Source organism: Mobula birostris, chromosome 8 (genome assembly GCF_030028105.1).
Source record: "Mobula birostris isolate sMobBir1 chromosome 8, sMobBir1.hap1, whole genome shotgun sequence".
Lineage (NCBI taxonomy): Eukaryota > Metazoa > Chordata > Chondrichthyes > Myliobatiformes > Myliobatidae > Mobula > Mobula birostris.
The window spans coordinates 49,862,445-49,888,606 of record NC_092377.1 but is presented as its reverse complement, the minus strand read 5'-3'; the positions used below and the strand labels follow the sequence as shown (position 1 = coordinate 49,888,606).

General features: G+C 39.0%; 2 protein-coding genes across 4 annotated transcripts in view; one reads left to right on the top strand and one right to left on the bottom strand.

The window, feature by feature from the left end:
- The window catches only part of ppp2r5a (protein phosphatase 2, regulatory subunit B', alpha isoform), a 159,626-nt gene extending 157,428 nt beyond the window's left edge, over nucleotides 1-2,198 (top strand). Inside the window, exon 13 of the mRNA XM_072265169.1 lies at nucleotides 535-2,198. Coding sequence (XP_072121270.1) covers nucleotides 535-679 — 145 coding nt within the window. The 3' untranslated portion in view covers nucleotides 680-2,198. The remainder of the gene's footprint in view (nucleotides 1-534) is intronic.
- The window catches only part of pacc1 (proton activated chloride channel 1), a 55,717-nt gene that overhangs the window by 11,751 nt on the left and 17,804 nt on the right, over nucleotides 1-26,162 (bottom strand). For all 3 annotated transcript variants that reach the window (XM_072265170.1, XM_072265171.1, XM_072265172.1), the window contains 5 exons: nucleotides 24,830-24,984; nucleotides 16,640-16,782; nucleotides 14,588-14,732; nucleotides 12,527-12,634; nucleotides 11,497-11,687 (listed from right to left, as the gene is read on the bottom strand). In XM_072265170.1, coding sequence (XP_072121271.1) covers nucleotides 11,526-11,687; nucleotides 12,527-12,634; nucleotides 14,588-14,732; nucleotides 16,640-16,782; nucleotides 24,830-24,984 — 713 coding nt within the window. In that variant the 3' untranslated portion in view covers nucleotides 11,497-11,525. The remainder of the gene's footprint in view (nucleotides 1-11,496; nucleotides 11,688-12,526; nucleotides 12,635-14,587; nucleotides 14,733-16,639; nucleotides 16,783-24,829; nucleotides 24,985-26,162) is intronic.

Here is a 26,162-nt window from a genome sequence, read left to right as displayed (position 1 = left end):
ACATTCTAATGATTGTGTCCCTTTGAGAGCAAACATTGATTGAATGTTTACATGTAAATTATTCACCTGCTTCCACAAATGGTTCTGTGGAACTCGGTAATAGTATGACTGCACTGAAGTTAGAAGTTATATTTTTACGGCTGATTAACATTTGTGCCATAAAAAAATACACCTTGAATAAATGTAGCCTTATTTTCCATAATGTCCACTTTAAGTCATACAATTGTTTTAATATTTTATTGTCTCGATTATTGTATGAGAAAAAGTAAAAAGCTTTTAAATGAACAATACACATTTAATATTTTTTGTGAATTATTCACAAGAATTAATCTATTAGTCTATTTAAAAGAAACAGCAAGGCTGCCACCTGATGAACCACAAGGTGTGGAAAGGAACAACAACAGCAGTTGTAATAGAAGATGAATTACAAAAGTCTACAAAATACAAATTATTAAAATGCTCTCAAATTATAGAATATTGATTCTAGCATTGCACTGTGTATTCCTTAACAAATATTTTTACTTTAACTTGCAGTGAAAAGAAAAAGGAACAGGAGCGTGAGGAACTTTGGAAAAATCTTGAAGAGTTGCGGCTCCAAAGGAGTCATAAACTTTCTGAAGTACAGAATGATACCCACAATCCACAAAATACTCAAGACAACAAATCAAGTGCCAAATGACCAGCATTGACATTGACTTATAGTTGCAGAGTGATTGGGTATTTCATACATATTTTGGGATATGTGTGGACAAAATACATACACAAGACAAACCTTCAGCAGTATACTTCCAAAACTGACCAGCTATCTGATGAGCTGTAAACTATGTTAAAAGGAACAGATATGAACTTTGAACATTACTGTGTGACCACAATATTTGTAACTTTGTCTGATCATGAATTTATTATGTCACTTTTTAGAATTCTCAGAGAATAAATGAATTTATCATTTGTGGCCAGAGTGAAAATAATTGGTGGAATTATGACTTGAAAAAAATAATTTTCTGATTGTGCTGCACATAGAAAATTAGTCAGCTATTTAAATATAGATTTTTCCTATTTTATATGTGCTTCTCACATGCTATGGATCTTGAGTGACCTGAAAGGGAGCAAGTTATGCCTACAGAAAAAAACATTAGAAATACAAGCATAAAATACTGTATGTTTTTCTTCAACTAATTATTCTGATGTCACATCAGAGAACCATTCCATTCTGTAAATTTTTGGCAGTGTGAAGCTCTTTTGTAATAAGACACCTTATTTGGGGTTCTGAGCAACATTCAATAAAGTCTACATAATATTTGTATTTGGATTTCAACATTTTTAGCTTTTTTTGTTTTACAAAGGAAGATATTATATAGTTTCTGATGGAGTTAGATGAATCTCGACTGGCTATCTTGAATAATATAGGTTAAATATCCATTCCTAGACTTTCGTTTGTTGGAAAGAGCACTGTTTGTTTTTGCTTATCATCAGTTTCAGATGAGATTGCGCATCATTAACACAAGTAACTGAAGAAAGTCTCAAATGTAACTTTTCTAGACATTCAAAAGTCAGGATGCTTTTCTAAAACTGGATTACAGGGTACATTTTGTTTGCATAGGAGAGTGCAATAAGACCATAAGATATTTGTGAAGGATTCTTAATCGCCAGCTAGCTCTACTTGAGCATGCAGAATACATATGAACATCATCATCATCATTATGTGCCGTGCCGTTATGATGTGGACAATCATGGTCTTGACCATAATTGTTCTTGTTGGGAAATTTTTCTACAGAAGTGGTTTGCCATTACCTTCTTCTGGGCAACGTCTTTACAAGACGTAACCCTGGCCATTATCTCTTCAAAGATTCTCTGCTGGTGGCAGTGGTCGCATAACCAGGACTTGCGATATTCACCAGCTACTCATATGACAATCCACCATCTGCTCCCATGGCTTCATGTGACCCTGATCGGGTGAGTGAAGCAGGTGTTACACCTTGCCCAAGGATGTTCTCCAGGCTATCCTCTTCCCTGCCATCCATACATATGAACATATGTTTGTATTATGGATGCATCAGTTTTTAAACAAGGGAGATACTAGAGACAACTTTGATCGTAGACAATGTATTTATATGCCTGGGATTGTTTAATTTTTTTACTATCCTGTTTGATCATCTTTATTCACACAGCACTGCTGAGCTCTAAACCTGTGTCAAATACAAGCCACAATAAATTTGGTCTCCTGTATTGAACTGTTTTGTGGTAATATACTTTATTAAGCTAAAGAATATTTACAGCAGAAATGTTGGATTTCTTTAACATTATCCTGAAATGGTAAGTACAGGCTTTATTAGATAAACTAGCAAAGGGAATATAATTGAGAAAGTATGAGAGAGAGAGAGAGAAATATTCACTCATTGGCCACTTGATTAGGTCCACCTGCTCCTTAATGCGGCAACAACTCAATGCATAAAGCATGCAGACATGGCCAAGAAGTTCAGTTGGTGGTGAACATGTCTATGGAGCATGTGGTGACGGCATTAAATTGAACTGTTGTAATATAATGGGGAACATAATGCTGCATATGGAGGGTGTGTAATTCATAAAAAAACAGCTGAGGTTTAGCACATGAGACTGAAATCCAACAGAAGGTCAAGGAAGTTGATGAGGGTGAGAGGTTTGTACCCAGAATCCATGTACAACAAGAAATGGTTTGTTAGCTCACTCATTTATTCCTAATGAAACTTTGATAGTGGATAAGGTAGTATTTGTGTCCTTTATGGCTGATGTAGTCAACTGTACCTCTCAAGCTAACAGTCAAAGAGAGAAAACAAAAATTATTTTGAAGGCTGCAAATAAATATCTTGGTATTGCAGGTTTGTTGTTAGAGATGGTATGTGAGGTATTAGATGATGGAACTCTCAGTTGATAGTCTCTTGATTAATGCTGCTTACTATTTTACAGTGAAATGCCAGGAATTTGATTGTTAATGGTCAGGAATTTAAAGTTTGTGGAGGATATGGCTTCTCTCCCAGATGTTATCTGTATTCAAAAGACTTGGTTGAAAGCTCAGTTGGATTTTGTATTACAAGGATATGATGTAGTACGGAAGGATCGGGGATTCGGGTGTCAGTGTGCTGTAGCTACTTTTGTCAAACATGAAATAGGGTATAGGGTGGGACAGGTAGGCGAATCTTATGAGCTAGTGGTAAAAATATAGGATAAATATGGGAAAATCGTAATTAATTTTTATACTCCCTGTGATTAACCTCGAAAGTGTTGGAGACTTGATGGTCATAGGACTCGAGACTAGTTTGGTGTGATTTTAATGCACACAATACACTGTCTGGAATCTGATATTAGAAAGGCACAAGTTAATAAGGAGGTTGTAGTAACAGTTTTCTTTGAAATTGAGAAGGCTTATGAAATGCTTTGGAAGGAGGAGTGTTAATAAAACTGGGAAGTCTTGGGATTGGTGGACAAATGTATAGCTGGGTTAAAAGAATTGTTTTTTTAGTGGACCATACAGATTAGGGTGGGTAAGGTGCATTCTGAAGTTTATCCAATGGTACTCCTCCACAGTAAGGTAGAAGGGCTGAAATGTGTGTACCTCAATGCAAGAAGCATCAGGAACAAAGGTGATGAACTGAGAGCTTGGATACATACATGGAATTATGATGTAGTGGCCATTACAGAGACTTGGCTGGCACCAGGGCAGGAATGGATTCTCAATATTCCTGGATTTCAGTGCTTTAAAAGGGATAGAGAGGGTGGAAAAAGGGGAGGAGGGGTGGCATTACTGGTCAGGGATACTATTACAGCTACAGAAAGGGTGGGTAATGTAGCAGGATCCTCTTTTGAGTCAATACGGGTGGAAGTCAGGAACAGGAAGGGAGCAGTTACTCTGTTGGGGGTATTCTATAGGCCCCCTGGTAGCAGCAGAGATACAGAGGAGCAGATTGGGAGGCAGATTTTGGAAAGGTGCAAAAACAACAGGGTTGTTATCATGGGTGACTTTAACTTCCCTAATATTGATTGGCACCTGATTAGTTCCAAGGGTTTAGATGGGGCAGAGTTTGTTAAGTGCGTCCAGGACGGATTCCTGTCACAGTATGTGGACAGGCCAACCAGGGGGAATGCCATACTAGATTTAGTACTAGGTAATGAACCGGGTCAGGTCACAGATCTCTCAATGGGTGAGCATCTGGGGGACAGTGACCTCCGCTCCCTGGCCTTTAGCATTATCATGGAAAAGGATAGAATCAGAGAGGACAGGAAAATTTTTAATTGGGGAAAGGCAAATTCTGAGGCTATGAGGCTAGAACTTGCAGGTGTGAATTGGGATGATGTTTTTGCAGGGAAATGTACTAGGGACATGTGGTCGGTGTTTAGAGATCTCTTGCGGGATGTTAGGGATAAATTTGTCCCGGTGAGGAAGATAAAGAATGGTAGGGTGAAGGAACAAGTGACAAGTGAGGTGGAAAATCTAGTCAGATGGAAGAAGGCAGCGATCATGAGGTTTAGGAAGCAAGCATCAGATGGGTCTATTGAGGAATATAGGGAAGCAAGAAGGGGCTGAGAAGAGCAAGAAGGGGGCATGAGAAGGCCTTGGCGAGTAGGGTAAAGGAAAACCCCAAGGCGTTCTTCAATTATGTGAAGAAAAAAAGGATGACAGGAGTGAAGGTAGGACCGATTAGAGATAAAGGTGGGAAGATGTGCCTGAAGGCTGTGGAAGTGAGCAAGGTCCTCAATGAATACTTCTCTTCGGTATTCACCAATGAGAGGGAACTTGATGATGGTGAGGACAATATGAGTGAGGTTGATGTTCTGGAGCATGTTGATATTAAGGGAGAGGAGGTGTTGGAGTTGTTAAAATACATTAGGACAGATAAGTCCTGGGGGCCTGACGGAATATTCCCCAGGCTGCTCCACGAGGTGAGAGAAGAGATTGCTGAGCCTCTGGCTAGGATCTTTATGTCCTCGTTGTCCACTGGAATGGTACCAGAGGACTGGAGGGAGGCGAATGTTGTCCCCTTGTTCAAAAAAGGTGGTAGGGATAGTCCGGGTAATTATAGACCAGTGAGCCTTATATCTGTGGTGGAAAAGCTGTTGGAAAAGATTCTCAGAGATAGGATCTATAGGCATTTAGAGAATCATGGTCTGATCAGGGATAGTCAGCATGGCTTTGTGAAGGGCAGATCATGTCTAACAAGCCTGATAGAGTTCTTTTGAGGAGGTGACCAGGCATATAGATGAGGTTAGTGCAGTGGATGTGATCTATATGGATTTTAGTGAGGCATTTGACACACGGTAGGCTTATTCAGAAAGTTAGAAGGCATGGGATCCAGGGAAGTTTGGCCAGGTGGATTCAGAATTGGCTTGCCTGCAGAAGGCAGAGGGTGGTGGTGGAGGGAGTACATTCAGATTGGAGGATTGTGACTAGTGGTGTCCCACAAGGATTTGTTCTGGGACCTCTACTTTTCGTGATTTTTATTAACGATCTGGATGTGGGGGTAGAAGGTTGGGTTGGCAAGTTTGCAGACGACACAGGTTGGTGGTGTTGTAGATAGTGTAGAGGATTGTCAAAGATTGCAGAGAGACATTGATAGGATGCAGAAGTGGGCTGAGAAGTAGCAGATGGAGTTCAACCTGGAGAAGTGTGAGGAGGTACACTTTGGAAGGACAAACTCCAAGGCACAGTACAAAGTAAATGGCAGGATACTTGGTAGTGTGGAGGAGCAGAGGGATCTCAGGGTACATGTCCACAGATCCCTGAAAGTTGTCTCATAGGTGGATAGGGTAGTTAAGAAAGCTTATGGGGTGTTAGCTTTCATAAGTTGAGGGATAGAGTTTAAGAGTCGCGATGTAATGATGCAGCTCTATAAAACTCTGGTTAGGCCACACTTGGAGTACTGTGTCCAGTTCTCGTCACCTCACTATAGGAAGGATGTGGAAGCACTGGAAAGGGTACAGAGGAGATTTACCAGGATGCTGCCTGGTTTAGAAAGTACGCATTATGATCAGAGATTAAGGGAGCTAGAGCTTTACTCTTTGGAGAGAAGGAGGATGAGAGGAGACAAGATAGAGGTGTACAAGATAATAAGAGGAATAGATAGAGTGGATAGCCAGCGCCTCTTCCCCAGGGCACCACTGCTCAATACAAGAGGACATGGGTTTAAGGTAAGGGGTGGGAAGTTCAAGGGGGATATTAGAGGAAGGTTTTTTACTCAGAGTGGTTGGTGCGTGGAATGCACTGCCTGAGTCAGTGGTGGGGGCAGATATACTAGTGAAGTTTAAGAGACTACTAGACAATATGGAGGAATTTAAGGTGGGGGCTTATATGGGAGGCAGGGTTTGAGGGTTGGCACAACATTGTGGGCCGAAGGACCTGTACTGTGCTGTACTATTCTATGTTCTATGTTCACATGGGAGTGTTTGTAGTCCTGTTCTATTCAATATTATAAGTAGTGATATTTTTTTCTGAAGTTGATCCTGACATTTCCAAGTCCCTGTATGCTGATGATGGGACTGTTGGGAAAAGGGTATGAATCTAGATTTTACAATTAATAAGGTTCAGGCTACTATACAGGAAGTAGAGAAATGGAGTGAGCAGTGGGGATTTAAGGTTTCAGCAAAGATTCAGGTTATTTGTTTTGGAAAATAGATCAATAGGCCTGTTGTTGACCTTAAACTATGGACAAAGGTTGGAACAGCTGTCAGTGATTATGTTCCTTGGTATATGGATGGATGTGAAACTTACATGGAAGCATCACGTCAATAAAATACTTGAGAGAATGTGTTGCATACGGGTCTGCTGCCTCCTCACCTTTGAAATCACCAGATGTTATTAATGTCCAGGCTTTACACCTGTGTCGTGATGCTGTTCAGTCTTCTATCTCTGCTCTGCAGATGGAAATGGGTCAGATGCCATTGTTTTTGCGAAGACTGCAGAAGGATGTGATGTATTGGGTAAATCTCCGTAGTCATGTGGATGATCATTCAACTAAGAGTATATTGAAAAACTGTCGGGAGCATCAGGATTGCAGGATATGTAGTTTTGGTTGGGAAGGGAATGATCAAGCTGAGAACATGGCTCTGTCTAATATGTCCTATGCTGCTAGTGTAGCTTTATCCATTATTGCTCCTTGCCTATTTCCTTTACGTAGGATAGATTTGACTCTTCAGGAGAGACTGTCAGAATGTGCCCAGTGTGTATCTGAAGAGGCGGTGGTGACTCTATACATGCATCATTAATATTATAGAATGGTTCCAGTGTTTACAGATACAGACCCAGTCTATGTCCCAGACTTCCAGGTGTCAATTGGAAAAAGGTTATTTAATAAACTTCCAGTTTATACAATTGAAATGGTGGCAATCTTTCTTGCATTGCAGTGTATAGAAGATGTAGAGCCTATCTGGGTGGCTGTTTGATTCCTTCTCTGTATGTATTGTGTAGTCTTAAAGTGGGTATGTTCAATAGTTGTCCAGATGTTTTGCTGTAAGTTAGACAAAGATTATTATGGCTGCAATGTTTTAAGAGTGTATGCTTTTGTGGATCACAGCCCATGTAGGGGTGGAAGGAAATGAAAAGGTCAATAGGTTGGCTAAACAATCTATGAAAGTCAGTGCTATTGATATTCATATAAGTAAAGGGAAGACAAAGGTTTTAATTAAGGACAATGTTCTCTCAATCTGGCAGGGATTGGAACACACAATTAAAGGGGAGAGATTTATATGGAATTGAGAAAAAGGCACTGTGGAGAAGAGGAGGGCCCAGAAGGGAGGAATTACTCTGCTTAGACTCAGCCATACTGGTTTAAATGCCATATTGTTTAGACTTGGTAAACATACTTAAGGCGAATGTAGTTTGTGTCAACTTCCAGAGACAGTCTCATATGTGTTATTGGAATATAGGGCATATGAGTGGGAGAAAAAGCAGACCCTGGGAAGCAATATTGTTTGGTGAGGTATGGCCATGTGAACGTATTTAAATTCTTGAAACTTGTTCAGATATTTAATATAATTTAAGTCAATAGCATCAGGTGCTTATATATTTATTTATTGAGTTATTATTATCATCCTTATTATTAGTATTAATTCTTCTTAGGGTGCTGGTAGGTGTTCGGATCACTCTCCTGAATCATCCTCCCACTCCAGTTCAGTAGATGGCACCTTTTTAGTTAGTCTGCCAACCACCAATAAAAAGCAGTTTAAGAAGAAGAGGTTCAGTTGTTCAGACCAAACATCAGAATGGGGAAGAGTTGTGATCTCAGTGATTTTAACCGTGGAATGATTGTTGTGGCCAGTGGGGGTGGTATGAGTATCTCAGAAACTGCTGATCTCACACACAACAGACTCTTCTGGAGTTTACAGAGAATGGTGCAATGCACACAAAAAAACATCCAGTGAGCAGCATTTCTGTGGGTGAAAAGGAGTATAGCCAGGCTGGTTCAAGCTAACAAAGGACCATGCTTTACAACAGTGGTGTGCAGAGGGCATCTCTGAATGGACAAGTCAAAGTTTGAAATGGATGGGCTATAGCGGCAGAAAACCACAAGCAAACATTCATTGGCCACTTTATTAGGTACAGGAGGCACGTAATAAACAGGCCACTGAGTGTACTGACTTATGGCAATGGATGATAAGTGTATAATGAATCACATCATAGGTGCCAAGGCAGCATAGTGTTTAGCATGATGCTATTACAAGTCGAGTTGGCGTTCAGAGTTCAACCGCAGTGACCTCTGTAAGGAGTCTCCATACATCCTCGCCGTGGAATACATGGGTTTTCTCTGGGTCCTCAGCTCTCCTCCCACAGTCCAAACACAAACTGGACAGGTTAATTGGTCATTGTAAATTATCCCGTGATTAGGTTAGGGTTAAATCAGGATTATAAGGGGTTGCTGGGTGCCGTGACTCAAAGGGGTGGACGGGCTATTCCACATTGTATATCTAAATAAATAAAGCTAATGTACTTTGATCGTCTATAAAAGAGCCCATCAAGAAATAGTAATTTTTAATTCTATTTTTCAGGGAGTGAATTCAAAAATCTAATGTGACTGGTTCATAACTTAAAAGTACGTGGTGCCTTCAACTTACTCCTATAATTGTATTGAATAACTACCATCATGATAAAGTGAAATTACAGATTCTGGTGTCCAGATGTAAGTATCTGCAAACACAGTGAATCTATCACAAATGTTTGTTAATGCTCTGACATAAAAATATTGTCCAGCATAAATATTGCTTGAATTTTATCTAGCAAAAGAGACCAATAAAATAAGATTTGTAGGATACTGCATGATTAAGTTACTTAATTCAGTAGCCAAGCCCTAAGCTTTGGAATTCTCTTCTTAAAAATATCTACTTTCTATCCTCCCAGTTATCTTTAGATCTTCCCTGAAATCCACCTCCTTGAGGCAATTGTTCATCCACCATAGTATTGAATGTAGTTTGGCATGAACTCACTACTGAAGAGCATTTTGACATTTTTGTTATTTAGCCATAAATTGTGTTTGTTATTGAAGGGAAAATTGTTTAAATTTCTGGTAATATTTGGTTCTAGATTTTCTAATGTTTCAACTGGAAATCCAGAATATTTATATAATAACAGCACTTCAATCCAACACTTTACTACCATTTTCAGATATTTGTGTCTGTAATCCTCCAGTTTTTGTCCTTTGGCATCTTTAAATTATATAGTGTAATAGTAGCTTTTCTTCCAAAGAGATTAACTTCATTATTTGTCTACTTTCATTTCATCTGCCATACATCTGTCCATTTCATCAGTTTGTATGTCCCGTAGAAGTCTACTTCTATTCTTACTACATTTCCAAATTGTAAATCATTTGCATGTTTTAAGATTATATTCTGGATTCTCAAATCCAAGCCTATAACTGGCTCTCTACCTTTTGTCCATAATGCTTACCTGAGGTTAAACTTTCTGTAAACTTCATTCCAACCTGATAAACAACCAATCTTAATCTTTGATTTTATGCTACACTATCCCATTAATCCTAATCTGTGGCAATTAATTAAATGCCCTAAAATGCCTCAAAAATCCATATGCACAGCAATTTTACTCCATTAATTCTGTCATTTCCTTGAAGCACTCAGTTGTTAAATTCCCTTTTAACAAAGGCATGTCTTTTGATATTTAATAACTAACAATTTATCTTGTCACAGATAAAAACCTCTACAATTTTACTGCATTGACATTAGTTTGAACAGTTGATGACTGCAACAGAGTGCGAAACTGTTTAAGGGAATTGAATGCTACCCAGGTAAAACCAAACCTGGGTTCTGCACTGAATGCCTATGATCTTTTATAAGCTTTCTTTTCCCACTAAAGAGCAGGACTGTACCTTCAGTATGCTGTCAATTTAGGGAAGAGATAGGAATGCACAGGCTCTTTTCTGCCTCCCTCCAATGGAGCAGGTGGTCAACACAGCCTTTTGAGGCTTATACGTGCCATAGGTTCCTATCGTAGTGTTTTAATCAGGAATCCTACCCTGATCTGAGACAACTAGGTAGTATCATCACTGGGGTTCCACATATTTATGCCAGAGTCAGAGATTTATAAATTGTCAAAAGAAATGAAATAAAATTCCCCTGAAATTAAGTTTTTCATCAAATCCTTGTTAAAATGAGAGGAAGACAGCCAAAACAGGAATAAGTTCATTTAACACATGAAGACATAATACATGGCTATGAAAAATTTAGCATCTCACTGTTTTCATCACATTTTATTCAAAACATTTTAAAGTGAGCTTATTAATGTAGGGATCTTCCAGATGCTCCAAACTGTATTTCCCTTCTACCAAAATATTCAATTCCCTCTAATAATTGCTTAAAACTGTCATGATTCCTGAAGTACATAGATCCCATTCTTGAGTTGTATTTCCAATTTACATAGAAAATAGCAACTTTAAATTATTGGCAGTGTGTAGATGTAACTAAGCTTATTTATAAAGTTAGAGATGAATTCAACAACCATTTATCGTATACTGCAAACTACAGTGCACATACACTGTAACCACTAGCAGCATATAAATATTAATCTTGCACAGACCCCTTACAATCTATTTACTGCCACCACTTTCAAGTATATTGCAATGTCTGAGCATTGCTTTGAATTTCACATCAATAACATGAATGTCAACAGTGGATGCTGACATCAAGCACTGGTCAAGAATCAATAAGACAATAGTTGCACAGTTAGACAGAAACATTTGCCCAATGGCATAACTGTCTTAGAAATATATTTTAACACATAGGGAACCACACTCCAAAAAAAGACTCAAGGAATTTACATGTACAATGCTGTGGTATGCTATTTTGTGATTACCCAAGTTCAGACAATTTGACAATGAAAATAAAATGTTTTAATTCCACAAGCCTAAAATATCCAATTCCATCATATTAATTATAATCACATAAAAACCATTGGCAGTCATAATTTTTAGCTTCCACAGAATGTACTGGGTGGAGAAAAAAGAATGGATCAGAAATGCATACCTTCAAAGGGCTCAAATTGCAGCCTTTGTTCAACTTATCTGGTTCAGTTCCTGGGCCTTGCGTTTTTGCTGTCTCTTTTTAATTTTAATCATCCATTTAATACTAAGTTTTGCAAACTCTGCTGCCTTGAATAAAGCCAAGAAAACACCACACAGAATGGCAATTGTATTCCATTGATTAGCTGTGACTATCTGCAAATGGTCAAAGGATAATTAATCCAAACAAGTTCAGATTTATATTTGTGATTATTAACTGCATAAAGTACAGGAAAATACACTATTTTCCTAAAGTACAGGAAATTCCAGCCCCTTGGTATGAACATAGAATTCTCCAACTTCCGGTAATTCCCTCCCCCTCCCTTCCCCTATCCCTATGTCACTGTACCCCCTCCCCCAGCTGCCTACCACCTCCCTCATGGTTCTGCCTCCTTCTACTACCCATTGTGTTTTCCCCTATTCTTTCTTCACCTTTCCCACCTATCACCTCCCTGCCTCCCTTCCCCCACCCCTTTAACTTTCCCCTTACTGGTTTTTCACCTGGAACCTACCAGCCTTCTCCTTCCCACCCTCCCCCCACCTTCTTTATAGGGCCTCTTCCCCTTCCCCCTACAGTCCTGACGAAGGGTTCCGGCCCGAAACGTCGACCAATCTTTTCCACAGATGCTGCCCGACCTACTGAGTTCCTCCAGCGTGTTGTGAGTGATACTCACATTTCATGACTGGAAGATTTATACCTTAAATATCACAAGCCCAAGTCATCTGCTGATCTATATCAATCCATTACCCCTTGAGAAATTATTTGATTGCATTTTATCATTGAAACAATAATATTTATCTTAATTAAAGGAGGAGATACTCAAATGTAGAAACAATATAGACATTGCTAATGCCACCTGAGATGACCCAGATGGTCCTTGTCAGCTTTTTCTAATGTATTACCACACTGGTACAGTGTGAGGCTGTCACATAATTCTCCAGTCACTCAGCCAATTAACATACACAGATCGGCAGTGAACGATAATCCCACTTACATCTTGGACTTCCTGAATGAACGGATCCTTCCATTCAAAAACAATGAAGAACCGCTGGCCATTCTGTTCAGAACCATGCTGACGGTTGTTATATCTCACAAGAGTGGACTGTGTGAACATAAAAAGCCTTGTTTAGAATAAAAATCAAATCAAAAATGCTGGAAAGCTCCCTAAGTGTCGAGGACCCAATAAAGTAACTGTTTCTCCTATTACAGATTCTGCCTGACCTGCCGACTATTTTCTGTTTTTCAACATTTTCTGTTTCTTTCCAGCCTCTGCAGTTTTTTTGATTTTCTACACCAAAATATGAACACATCTGGATAAAGTGGGTTTAAGTATGTTTACTAAAAGCTAAACCGTGCAAGTGCTGTAAATTTGGAATAAAACAAAAATGCAGGAAATACTCAGCAGGTTAGGCAGCTTCTGTGGAAAATATAGGAGCCTATTCATCCTCACTAAGTCTAGGACTCCCAAGGGAACCAAACAGAGGGACGGGTAGTGATGTAGAGGCAATGATTCTACAGAAGGGCCTAGACAGGCTAGGAGAGTGGGCAAAGAAGTGGCAGATGGAATACTGCATTCAGAAATGTTGGGTGTGACACTTTGGGAAGAAGAATAAAGGTGTAGATTAATTTATAAACGGGAGGGAATTTAGAAACCGAAGGCATGAAGGAACTTGAGAGTCCTACATCAGCATTCCCTTAGGTTAATTTTCAGGTTTGGTTGATAGTAAAAGCAGCAAATACAATGTTGCATTTATTTGTAGAGAACTAGAATATAAAAGCAAGGATGTACTGCTGAGGCTGTACAATGTGTTGGTCAATACAATTAGAATATTACGAGCAATACTGGGCCACAAGGATTCTAAGGAAGGTTATGCTTGCCCTGAAGGGGGTCCAGAAATGGGTTACAAGAATAATCCTGTGGATAAAAGGTTTAGTGTGTGAGGAATGTTTGATGGCTATGGGCCTGTACTCAATGGAAGTCAAGGATGAGGGAGGATCTTTTTGAAACCTACGCAACTCTGAAAGGCCTAGGTAGACTGTGAATGTGGAAAGGATGTTTCCACTAGTAGGGGAGTTTAGGATCTGAAGCCAAAACAGCCAAAACAATGTCCCATTAGAACAGAGATAAGGAGGAATTTCTTTAACCAGAGGGTGGTGAATCTGGGGAATTTGTTGCCATGAAGGGCTGTGGAGGCAAAGTCATTGAGTGTATTTAAGACAAAGATTGATAGGTTCTTGAGGAGTTAGGTGTTACAAAGATAAGGCAGAAGAATGAGGAAAAGAATCAGCTGTGAGCTGAATAACCTAATTCGGTTCCTCTAACTTTTGGTATTATTGTCCAAGTCTAAAAAAGTATTTTCAAATATTATTCTCACTTTTCTTCTCTTTACTATTACCTATAATTAACCATTACTAATACCATTACTAATACCTTGTTACACCCTCAGCTTTCAAAAATGCTGTTCTGAGTCACCTCAAGCCTGTTTACAAAACCCTTGTAAACCTTCCCAATCCATATCCAAATTCATGTCCTGCCTTCCATCTGGATGTTCACATTCTTCTCTTGGTTTTATGCTACATCACACTCTGGTACTATTTCCCTTTTAACAATCTCAACTTGACTGCCTTCCTCTCAAAGCTATTCTGACATCATGTGATTATTAATTCTATCAACTCCTCCTATTCTGCCACACACTCAATCTATTCTCTCATCAGTTAGATAGCTGCTAGTTTTAGCTGGTTAACTTTCAACTTTCTTCTCATTAGTGACTTTTCTTTCCTTACAGGGAACATAGCAAAGACTAAATATACCAATGTATTAATAATTATGACTCCCCTGCTTGTTTGGTTCATAATAATAGGTTGTCAGGAGCTAAAAGGAGATTTCAGACAATAAATGGAAAGGAAGATGGTTACAATCCAATTTACTGATTTATATTCAAGAAATAAGTTTCACATTTATTCATGTAACAAAACCCCACAAAGAAATGATAACAGTCTGTGGCATTGTTGCAACATAGATCTATCCATGCCCTTCACACAATGTTCACCATACCTCTTGTCTGAATTCCACTGATTTACTTCGATCTTCCTCTGTCGTTTTTACCAGAGACATTTTGACCCATGTTCGGAAACCACCGGAAAAAGTCCAGATGGAGTAAGAACGTTCACAGTCCTGCATGAACTGTGCTTTGTCAGGACTGAAAGACAAATGCCAGGTGTCAATGTTTGGTTTTCAAAATGGGTTATAATCATGTGCAAAATATTGCAGAACATCAGGATTCAGCGACGATGTTACAAAAGTTTAGCACTGTCACTTTTAAATTTGACAGTAATAATTTGGCAAAAAAAGATACCATTCTACTGCCAAACAAAAGTAATAGTGTCAGTGATCAGGCATCAGTACTACTCTTAACATAAGACAGTAGAACAGCTGACAGTGCCCTGCCTACACTGAACATCATAGGCAGCATTTTCATTAAAAGGTTTAAGTGGAAGCTGTATCTAAACATGAGGGATAAAGGTTATACTGATGAGATTAGGTAAGTTGGAGTGTGTAGTGAACTAAAAGTAGGACTGACCAGTATACCAGAAAAATCATATTTCTAAGCAATATCAGTTATGTAATTCTCTTCAATCTATCCACTTATGTCCCAAAAAAGATAAGTTTCTGTATTATCAAATTCAGACAATAATACAAATGGCAACACAGATTTTGAATTTCCATGTCATCTGCTGATACTAAACTGATGAATACTATTTGTATTTGTAACCAGGTAACCAAATAAGCTTGAATAACTACATTTAAATTTCCTTTCCACTTACATCCATAACCCCTCTGATGCCCTCCACCGCTCCCAGATAGTCACAAGCCTCACTTCTTTGGGAGATCTTAGCTCCGCAGCTTCCAGCTCTGTAGTCCCCCACCCCATACGCCCATTTCTTTCTGCTGACCACCATCCACAAGCAAATCTTTCTCAGAAGACCTATTGTTTCAGCAACCCTTTTCCACACTGAGCTTACTTTTTCCTACTGCGGATCCATCCATTTTTGTGTACATCCTTTGCCAATTTTGAAGAAAGGCCTCAGATCTAAACCAATACCCCGTTTATCTTTTCACAGAGATACTGCCAGATCAACTCATTGTGTCCAGCATTTTCTGTTTTTATTCAAAGTAAGTCCAGTTGACTTTGCATGAAAGGCAAACACTGATTTATAATTTAAAATGGTAAATCACTTTATTATTATCACATGTACCGAAGTACAGTGAAAAACTTGGCTTGCATTCAGATCAGCTCTATCACAGTACATTGTGTGAGTACAAGATAAAACAATAGCAGCAGAATTAAATGTTACAGTGACAGAAAAAGTGCAGTGTGGGCAGACAATAGCAAGGTCATAAGAACATAGACTGTGAAGTCAAGGGTCCAGCTTACCATACTAGGGGATTTTCAATAGTCTTGCCTGCAAGACAGGAGCTCATATTGAGCTTGTTGGTACTGCTCTCAGGCTGTTGGATTTTCTGCTTGATGGGAGTGGGGAGAAGAGAGAATGCCTGGGACGTATGGGGTCTTTAATGGTGTTGGCTGTATGAAGTATTAGACAAAGTGACAAGGGTCAAAGGGGACATGCAAAAACTTCTTTAGCCTCCTGAAGAAGTAGGCTTTTCTTGGCTAAGTGTCTTTTCGGTTGAATTGATGATGTTCGCTCATATGAACTTGAAGCTTTCAAACCTCTCAGCTCAGCACCATTGATATAAACAGCAGAATATGCACTGCCCCGTACCAGTAGTCAAACACCAGCTCTTTTGTATACCTGACACTGAGGGAAAGATTATTGTCATGACACCATGTCACTAAGCTCTCTATCTCCTTCCTGAACTCCAACTCGTTGTTCTTTGAGATTCAGCCCACTATGGTGGTGTCATCTGCAAACTTGTAGAAGTTAGGGCAGAACCTGGTCACACAGTTGTGTGATAAGCATTTGATAAACATTTACTTCATTTAAAATGTTTTAGGTAACAATCAGTAGGCACCAACAAAGTATTAAGTCTTTCCACTCAGCCACATCAATCCACAGAATTAAAGTCCCTTCCCTAGTTTCTCACCTCTCCCAAAACTCATCAAATGAAGCGAATAAGAGATAACCAATTGCACTGAAATACTCTTCTGTTTCATTGAGATGGAATTGCAAGAACACCAGCTCCTTCTTTCTCACATCTTGGGGTCCACGGATAACCAGGGCTGATTTCTACAAATGAGGAGAAACACGACAAATTGAATTCAAAATTGCCAAATTTTCTAAGCAGCATAAGTTGTCATATGATAGAGGTTGGGGAAGAGACGAACAGTGGTAGCCATCATGTTTAAGCTCAAATATGATGAATCAGCTGCTAGAATCACACAGTAATGTAACAAAAAGAAAGGCCATTGGCCCAATTCATCAGTGCCCATCCAAGCTGGTTTCATTTGCCACTGTTTGTGATGTATGGACCCATTTCTTTGAGAGCAATGATACCCACCCCCCACCCCTTAGTACCATGTATTGATCTGTTGTCTGTGCATGCACTGTTGTCTATATATGCACATTGTTCTCTCTCTCTCTCACTACAATGTGAATACACCAGTTAAAGCCATCTCCTGCTTGTGTGCTTCCATTTAATCGACACGTAGTTTTGCACAGACTCAACAAATTGGCAATGACTACAAACCTGAATGCCAGAATATATCATGAACTGCATCAATAGCTACAGGATGAAACAGCAAGAGTTAAACAGCACAAGAAAGCCATCACGGACACTAACAAAGGCGCAAGTACAGCACAGTACACAGTGAAAGACCTGCTGAATTCTTCTCTTTCCAATATTTTTATTAGTTTCTACATAGAAGAATACAGAGTACAAGAAAGTATATATAAAAGGTCACAAAAGATTTTTAAAGCTACCAATTACATTATATCTATTCATAATAACAATCTCATTACCCCATATTCATGTAAGTTAATCAATAGTTATATTGAAATATACTAATTTATCACAAAAAAAAGAATCTAACCCCTACCAAGACCAAAGCTGTTTATTAAGGAGGAAAAAAGGTAAAATACCTTCTCATATAATAAAAAATAATAATAGCCAATATCTGAATTTAAACGACTTGAAGGTTTTGAAAAAAATTCAGAAAAGGTCCCCACAATGTTTGAAAGTCTTGACGAGATTCAGAAATTGAACAACGAATCTTCTCTAAATCTAAGCATGACATAACGTCGCATAACCATTGAGCATGAGTAGGAGGAAAAATATCTTTCCATTTAAACAAAAGCACCCTCCTAGTTATAAGAGAGCTAAAGGCCAAAATATGTAAATCAGATGTCTTCAGCTTGATATCTCGTCCTGCAACAATACCAAATAGGGCCGTCAGAGGATTAGGTTTAAAATTGACTTTGAAAAATAAAGAAAAAGTTCGAAAAACTTCCTTCCGATATCTTTCAAGACTCGGACAAGTCCAAAACATATGAATTAATGAAGCTTCTCCATTATTACATCTGTCACAGTAGGGAGATATATCCAAATAAAAATAAGCTAGCTTATCCTTAGTCATATGAGCTCTATGTACCACCTTAAATTGTATGAGGGAATGGCGAGCACATAACAATGAAGTATTAACCAGTTTAAAAACTTCATTCTAAGTTTCCTCAGATATTGATGTCTGTAAATCTTGTCCCCAGAGATTCTTAATTTTGTCTAAAGGAACATTCCTCGTCTCCAGTAACATGCCATAAATATTAGATATTGAACCATTATGAAAAGGCGTCAAATTGAAAATTACGTCTAGTAAGCTGTTATCTGAGCTTATAGGAAATGTGCATAATTGAGATCTTAAAAAGTCTCTGATTTGTAAATATCTAAAGAAGTGAGTTTTGAGTAAGCAATATTTAGCTGATAATTGCTCAAATGAAAAAAGATTTCCTCCAACAAAGAGATCCCAAAAACATTTAATACCCAACCTGTCCCATTCTTTAAAAACTAAATCAGTCATGGAGGGTTTAAAAAATTTTTTAAATAAGTGAGACTTGAAAGGGAAAATCTCAATAAACCAAAGTGTTTTCTAAATTGTATCCAGATCCTCAGAGTATGTTTAACTATTAAATTATCAGTTAGTTTACTTACAAATAAAGGAAGTGAGGATCCAAGAAGGCAAATAATAGAAGATTTATTAACAGAGTTAGCTTCTAAAGAAACCCGTACCGGACAGTCTACATGATTAATATAATATAGCCAAAACGTAAGATATCGTATATCAACTGCCCAGTAATAAAACCTAAAATTAGGTAAGGCTAAACCTCCAGACTTTTTAGATTTTTGAAATTAACTTTATTTAATCCAAGATGTTTATTTTTCCATATAGAAGAGGATAAAGTAGAAATCAAGAGAGTCAGAAAAGGATTTCGGAATAAAAACGGGTAAAGCCTGAAAAAGATATATAAATTTAGGTAGAATATTCATTTTAATAGAATTAATTCGTCCAATGATATTGAAAGAGGTGACCAATTTAATGATATCCTTTTTACGTGGTTCAATAAAGTAAGAAAGTTTTCTTTAAACAGGTGTTTGTAATTCTTCGTGACTATTACAACAAAATAAGTAAATTGATTCCTTACAATTTTAAAAGGGAGATTAGTATTAATTGATACCAAATTATTTAAAGAAAATAATTCACTCTTATGTAGGTTCAATTTATGTCCTGAAAACTGGCTAAAACGGGAGAGTAAAGAAAGTACGCAAGGTAACGAGATCTCAGCATTAGAGATAAAAAGCAATATATGCAATATATCATCAGCGTAAAGCAAGATTTTGTGAGTAATACCTCTCCTTAAATACCACAGACATCATTCCCGAAAAGCAATTGCATTCTCGAAAAGCAATGGCTAAGGGTTCTAAAGCTAAATCAAAGAGCAAAGGACTCAACGGACAACCTTGTCTAGTTCCGTGGTAAAGTTTAAATGGTTTGGAATTTTGAAAATTAGTAAGAACCCAAGCAGGAGATAGATAAAGTAATTTAACCCATTGAATAAAATCCGGTCCAAAATTAAATTTTTCTAAGGTTTTAAATAAATAATTCCATTCAACCCAATCGATGGCCTTCTCAGCATCTAAGGATATCACACATTCTGATATCTCCTGAGAAGCATATGTTAACAGACAATCATATTTAGTTTTAACTTCAACACATCTTTTATATAAAACAGGATCTGGAGCTATAGCATATTTTTGATCTAATTGTTTCAATTGATTGGCTAATTCAGTTCTTTCTTTATTAGCTTTATTCTTAACACTCGCAGTCTAAGAAATAATTTGTCCTCTAATATAAGCCTTGAAAGTATTCCATACAATAAGATTAGAAGTCTCTTCCTGTTTATTCTCTTCAAAAAACAAAATAATATGCCTCTCCAGAAATTTTTTAAATTCCTTATCAGATAACAAAGTTGTATTAAAATGCCAAAATCTGTTTGTTTGAGGAAGACCAGGGAGATTTAAAGATAGAAATACAGGAGCATGATCCGAGACAGCAATCTCTTTATATTCACAGGAACGAACTGATGAAATCATCTATCAATAAAAAAAAATCTATCCTGGAATATGTATGATGAACATGGGAAAAAAATGAGTACTCCCTAGCTAAAGGATATAAAAAACATCAAACATCAACAATACCACATTTCAATAAAAAATATTGAATAAACAGAGCTGATTTATTAAGAGACGCTGGTTTAGAATATGATCGGTCTAAAATTGAGTCTAGCCAACAGTTAAAATCTCCTCCCTTCACCAGAGAATAAAGACTCAGATCTGGTAAAAACAAAAAAAAAGCTCAAAGAATCCTGGATCATCTACATTTGAGGCATACACATTGGCAAATACTATAAATTTAATATCTAATTTTCCTGAAACTAGAACAAAACATCCATTGGTATCAGACACTACTTTATGTTGGACAATGGAAAGTTTATTATCTGTAAGAATTGAAACTCCTCTAGATTTGGCCTGAAAAGAAGAATGAAAACAAAGTCCATTCCAACAGCTAAAAAAACATAAATTATCACATTTGCGTATGTGAGTTTCTTATAAAAAAATAATAGGGACCTTAAATTTCCTGAAATAAGCAAAAATCTTATTACGTTTAACAGGGTGATTTAACCCTTTCACGTTAAAACTGAGTAAATTAATAGTTTGGTCCATTTTTAATATTATTTAAAGGAAGGGTTAAAATGTAAGTTAAAACCAACCCATAAACCTTGAGAAATGGTAACCAAGCAACAAGTTGGCTAAAAATTCGAAAACAGCTTCTGAGGAGGAAAAAAACCATACCCCCGCCCACCTCCCACCTCCCAAAGAAAGTTCTGGTTGCCTCACTACAGGAAGGATGTAGAAGCCATAGAAAGTGTGCAGAGGAGACTTTCGAGGATGTTGCCTGGATTGGGGAGCATGCCTTATGAGAAAAGGTTGAGTGAACTCGGCCTTTTCTCCTTGGGGCGACAAAGGATGAGAGGTGACCTGATCAAGGTGTACAGGATGATGAGAGGCGTGATCGTGTAGATAGTCAGAGGCTTTTTCCCAGGGCTGAAATGGTTGCCACAAGAGGACACAGGTTTAAGGTGCTGGGGAGTAGGTACAGAGGAGATGTCAGGGGAAAGTTTTTTACTCAGAGAGTAGTGAGTGCGTGGAATAGGCTGCCAGCAACGGTGGTGGAGGCGGATACAATAGTGTCTTTTAAGAGACTTTTGGATGGGTACATGGAACTTAGAAAAATAGAGGGCTATAGGTAAGCTTAGTAATTTCTAAGGTAGGGACATGTTCGGCACAACTTTGTGGGCCAAAGGGCCTGTATTGTGCTGTAGGTTTTCTATGTTTATGTGTTTCACTCAAAAGAGGCTACTGTCTGAGAGACCTAACCTTAGCACAGGCATTGACCATGGCAATATTGTTAGAGACTGCAGCTTCGGATGCAGCAGAATTACAGAAAAGGTTAGAAAATGGAATACTCAAAATGTCCCTGAATGATGCAAAAAGCATAAGATGGTATTGATGTGGCAAATCCTCCCATGATGCAAATGACTGTTGGTTCAAAGAAGAAGTCTGCAGAAAGTGTCACATACAAGGTCACATGGAAAGCATGTGCAAGGCAGACAAAAGCACAACCGAGTGAAAAGTCTCAAACAAAACAACTAAGCAAATGCATAAAGTTACTGAATGTCAAACAGAATCAGACAACAGAGTCTGACAAAGGTGAAATGTCACGCCTAGAACTGCACAGTATTACTGAAGCAGATCGCAAAATCATCTAGATCACAATAGATGTGTCTGGAGTAAAACAGAAAATGGAGCTGTCTATAATTCTAGAGGCCAACTACAACAGACTGTTTTCTAAGATATCATTAGAGAAGACCTCAGTGATGCTAAAGACTTACACAGGTGAAAAAGTATCTCCCAAAAGCAAACGGAAAGTAAATGTAACTAACAAGTGGAAGCCAAACACAGATAGAGCTTTATGTATTGAAAAGTGGAGGGCCAGAACTTTTCTGATGTGACTAGTTGAGAAAAATCCAATTAAACTGGCACTCAAAGTTCTCAGTGTGACATCAACAGGCAACAGCAGCCAAAATGGTAGCACTGACCGAAGACTGGCACAACTGCTTAATGCTAATAGGAAGATGTTTGAGAAAGGTCTTGGTAAACTTGTTACAATTTTTTGAGGAAATTGCTGGTAGGCTAGACAAGGGAGATGCAGTGGATGTTGTATATTTGGATTTTCAGAAGGCCTTTGACAAGGTGCCACACATGAGTCTACTTAACAAGATAAGAGCCCATGGAATTACGGGAAAGTTACATACGTGGATAGAACGTTGGCTGATTGGCAGGAAACAGAGAGTGGGAATAAAGGGATCCTATTCTGGTTGGCTGCCGGTTACCAGTGGTGTTCCACAGGGGTCCGTGTTGGGGCCACTTCTTTTTTACATTGTACATCAACAATTTGGATTATGGAATAGATGGCTTTGTGGCTAAGTTTGCTGACGATACGAAGGTAGGTGGAGGGGCCGGTAGTGCTGAGGAAACAGAGAGTCTGCAGAGAGACTTGGATAGATTGGAAGAATGGGCAAAGAAGTGGCAAATGAAATACAATGTTGTAAAGTGTATGGTTATGCACTTTGGCAGAAGAAATAAACTGGCAGGCTATTATTTAAATGGGGAAAGAATTCAAAGTTCTGAGATGCAACGGGACTTGGGAGTCCTCGTACAGGATACCCTTAAGGTTAACCTCCAGGTTGAGTCGGTGGTGAAGAAGGCGAATGCAATGTTGGCATTTATTTCTAGAGGAATAAAGTATAGGAGCAGGGATGTGATGTTGAGGCTCTATAAGGCGCTGGTGAGACCTCACTTGGAGCACTGTGGGCAGTTTTGGTCTCCTTATTTAAGAAAGGATGTGCTGACGTTTGAAAGGGTTCAGAGAAGATTCACTAGAATGATTCCAGGAATGAGAAGAGGTTCTCGGCCCGAAACGTCGACTGTACCTCTTCCTAGAGATGCTGCCTGGCCTGCTGCGTTCACCAGCAACTTTGATGTGTGTGGGTTAACATATGAGGAACGTTTGTCCGCTCTTGGACTGTATTCCTTGGAGTTTAGAAGAATGAGGGGAGACTTCATAGAAACATTTCGAATGTTGAAAGACATGGACAGAGTGGATGTGGCAAAGTTGTTTCCCATGATGGAGGAGTCTAGTACGAGAGGCATGACTTAAGGATTGAAGGGCGCCCATTCAGAACAGAAATGCAAAGAAATTTTTTTAGCCAGAGGGTGGTGAATCTATGGAATTGTTGCCACGGGCAGCAGTGGAGGCCAAGTCATTGGGTATATTTAAGGCAGAGATTGTTAGATATCTGAGTAGCCAGTGCATCAAAGGTTGTGGTAAGAAGGCCAGGGAGTGGGACTAAATGGGAGAATGGATCAGCTCATGATAAAATGGCGGAGCAGACTTGATGGGCCGAATGGCTGACTTCTGCTCCTTTGTCTTATGGTCTAAACTCAAAGGCATGAAGGCCAGAATTGAACTGGATGAAACAGCAACACCAAGATTCCACAAAGTGTATCCAGTGCCTTACGCACTACGTCCTAAAGTGGATGCTGAACTGCAGAACTTGGAGGCATCTGGAATTCTCTCCAAGGTTGAATGGAATAATTGGACCATGCCTACCGTCCCGGTGAGCAGGAAAAGGAAGGCTGGTGCTATTCATATATGTGGGGATTTCAAGGTGAGCATCAACCTGGTGATGCCCCTGCCACGAATAGAAGACGTTTTTAGCAGGTGGGAAGAGATTTTCAAAGGTTGGCTTGTCACAAGCCTATCTGCAAATGGAGATTGAGAAGTCAAGCAGTAAATTCTTCACAATCAGCATTTATAAGAGACCGTTCCAGTATAATTGTCTCGTCTTTGGCATCGCATCAGCTCCAGCAATTTGGCAAAGAGCATGGGCCAAGTGCTCCAAGATATCCCAGGAACAAAATGTTACCTTGATGACATCATTGTGACTGGCAAAAATGATGAAGAGCACCTCCAGAACCTTGGTAATGTGCTTACCAGGCTGAGTGAGTATGGTCTGACATAAATAGAGAGAAATGTGAGTTTTTCCAAGAATGAAATCTCATGTTGTAGACGTGTCATTGACAAGCATGGCTTACATAAGTCACAAGAGAAGATTAAAACAGTGCTGCAAGCACCCAAACCAGAAAGTGTGTTACAACTCAGGTCATACTTGGGCCTTGTAAACTACTACCACCAGTTTCTCCCAAAACATTGCTACAATGCTACATCCATTGAACACACTGTTATAGACAGAAGCAAAGTGGGAATGGTCAGAAAGATCTGCCCGCAATTCTGTAGGTGCGACTTCTCAACTATCTTTTCAACATGTCTCAGCTCTTATAATCAATGCCCTGACTATTGAAGGCCAGCTGCCTAATGCTGGTTTTATCACCCTGTCTGCCTGTGACACAGCTTTTTGGGAACTACATACTTGTACACCCAGGTCCTTCTGTTCTGCAATATTCACCAGGGCCTTACTACTCACTATGAGACTCCTACTCGGGTTTGGTTTCCCACAATGCATCACTTCCCACTTGTTTCTCATTCGTTCTATATGTACTAATCTTGCAATTTAGTCTTGAAATACAACCTAGAGAGGAGATTTGACAGGAAATGGAGTACAGCAGATGAACGACAATTGAAAGGTGCATAATGTACTTTACCAATGTTTGGTTTCTGTAAGGGTCCAAGTAACTGACATGTTCCTTGATGCAATCTACTTCCCCTGGGTGGCCTGGATTCACCACAAACTGAACGCTGTCATGAAAATGATGCTTGCAACTCAGGAGCTCAGCCTCACCAAGATAAAAAGCTATGCCTGTAAAACAGATTGAGACACATGCATTAGGTGGCCACTGCAAATGATTCAAACTTTATACTCTTCTCCCTACCTACTTCAACCAATACTCCTCCGATCCAGGTACTAGAGGAGCAGCTCAGTGCCCAAGAGCCAAAATGTTCTACATTGCCTGTATGTACTATGTTCCTCCAGAAAACAGACTGTAGGATGGAGACAATGCAAATGCCAGAATCTGTAACAAATCTGTTCCTCTAGTTTGCATATAGCCTCATCCTGGCAGTAAAAGAGGCTGAGGACAAACATGTTCCTATGGAAATGGGGATAATTAAAATTGCTAGTAATTAGGAGCTCCAGAACACCTTGACAGGTAGGCACCTGTGCTCAGTGAAGTGTCACCCAGTTTGCACTTTAGCATCTCATACTCTTCCAGGGTGGTCTACGGTCATACAGCATCACCAATTAATTCTTCAGTTTCCGATAAACTGCTTTCCCTCTGTCCCTTTTCCCTCCTTTGAACTACCCAGTTCTTCCTACACTCACCCCAGCACCCATCACCGTTTCTTTTCTCTTCTTCACCATCTGCCCATCATCTATGCTCTCCGTATATTGACTTCCCTCCCTCACTACTCCCAACCGGCCACATTTGATTTCATATTCCACCTTCATCTTCGGTCAGAATCCTTCATCTTCAGCTCTGTCATTCCCACATATCACCTCCCAGCTCCAGGTGCTATTTCCGTTGCCCTCTTCACCATCTGCCTTTCACCTCTCATCACTGAGAGTCACCTAACCCTTGCCAACTCTCACTCCATCCTTTCCCTCCACCTCGTTACAATAGCTATCTCCCCTCCTTTTAGATGAAGGATCTCAACCAAAACATTGACTGCTCTTTTGTGGGTCAGGCAACATTTATGCATCTTGTATGTTCCCTCTGAAATAGCCCAGCAAGTCGTATCCCATTGCTAGGCAAAGCTTCTGAAGATTCAACATTGCTTAATGTCATTTCCAGTACACAAGTGTAAAGAAGGACAAAATCATTGTTACTCCCAATGTGATGCAGCAGAGAAAAAAACACTAAGAGAAAAACACAGTAATAAAAAAACACAATAAATATAAATACATGAGATAGTGTATGTAAATAAGATTGGATGTATGTCCATAACGTGACAGTAGGCACAGGAGTGTCTGTACATAAG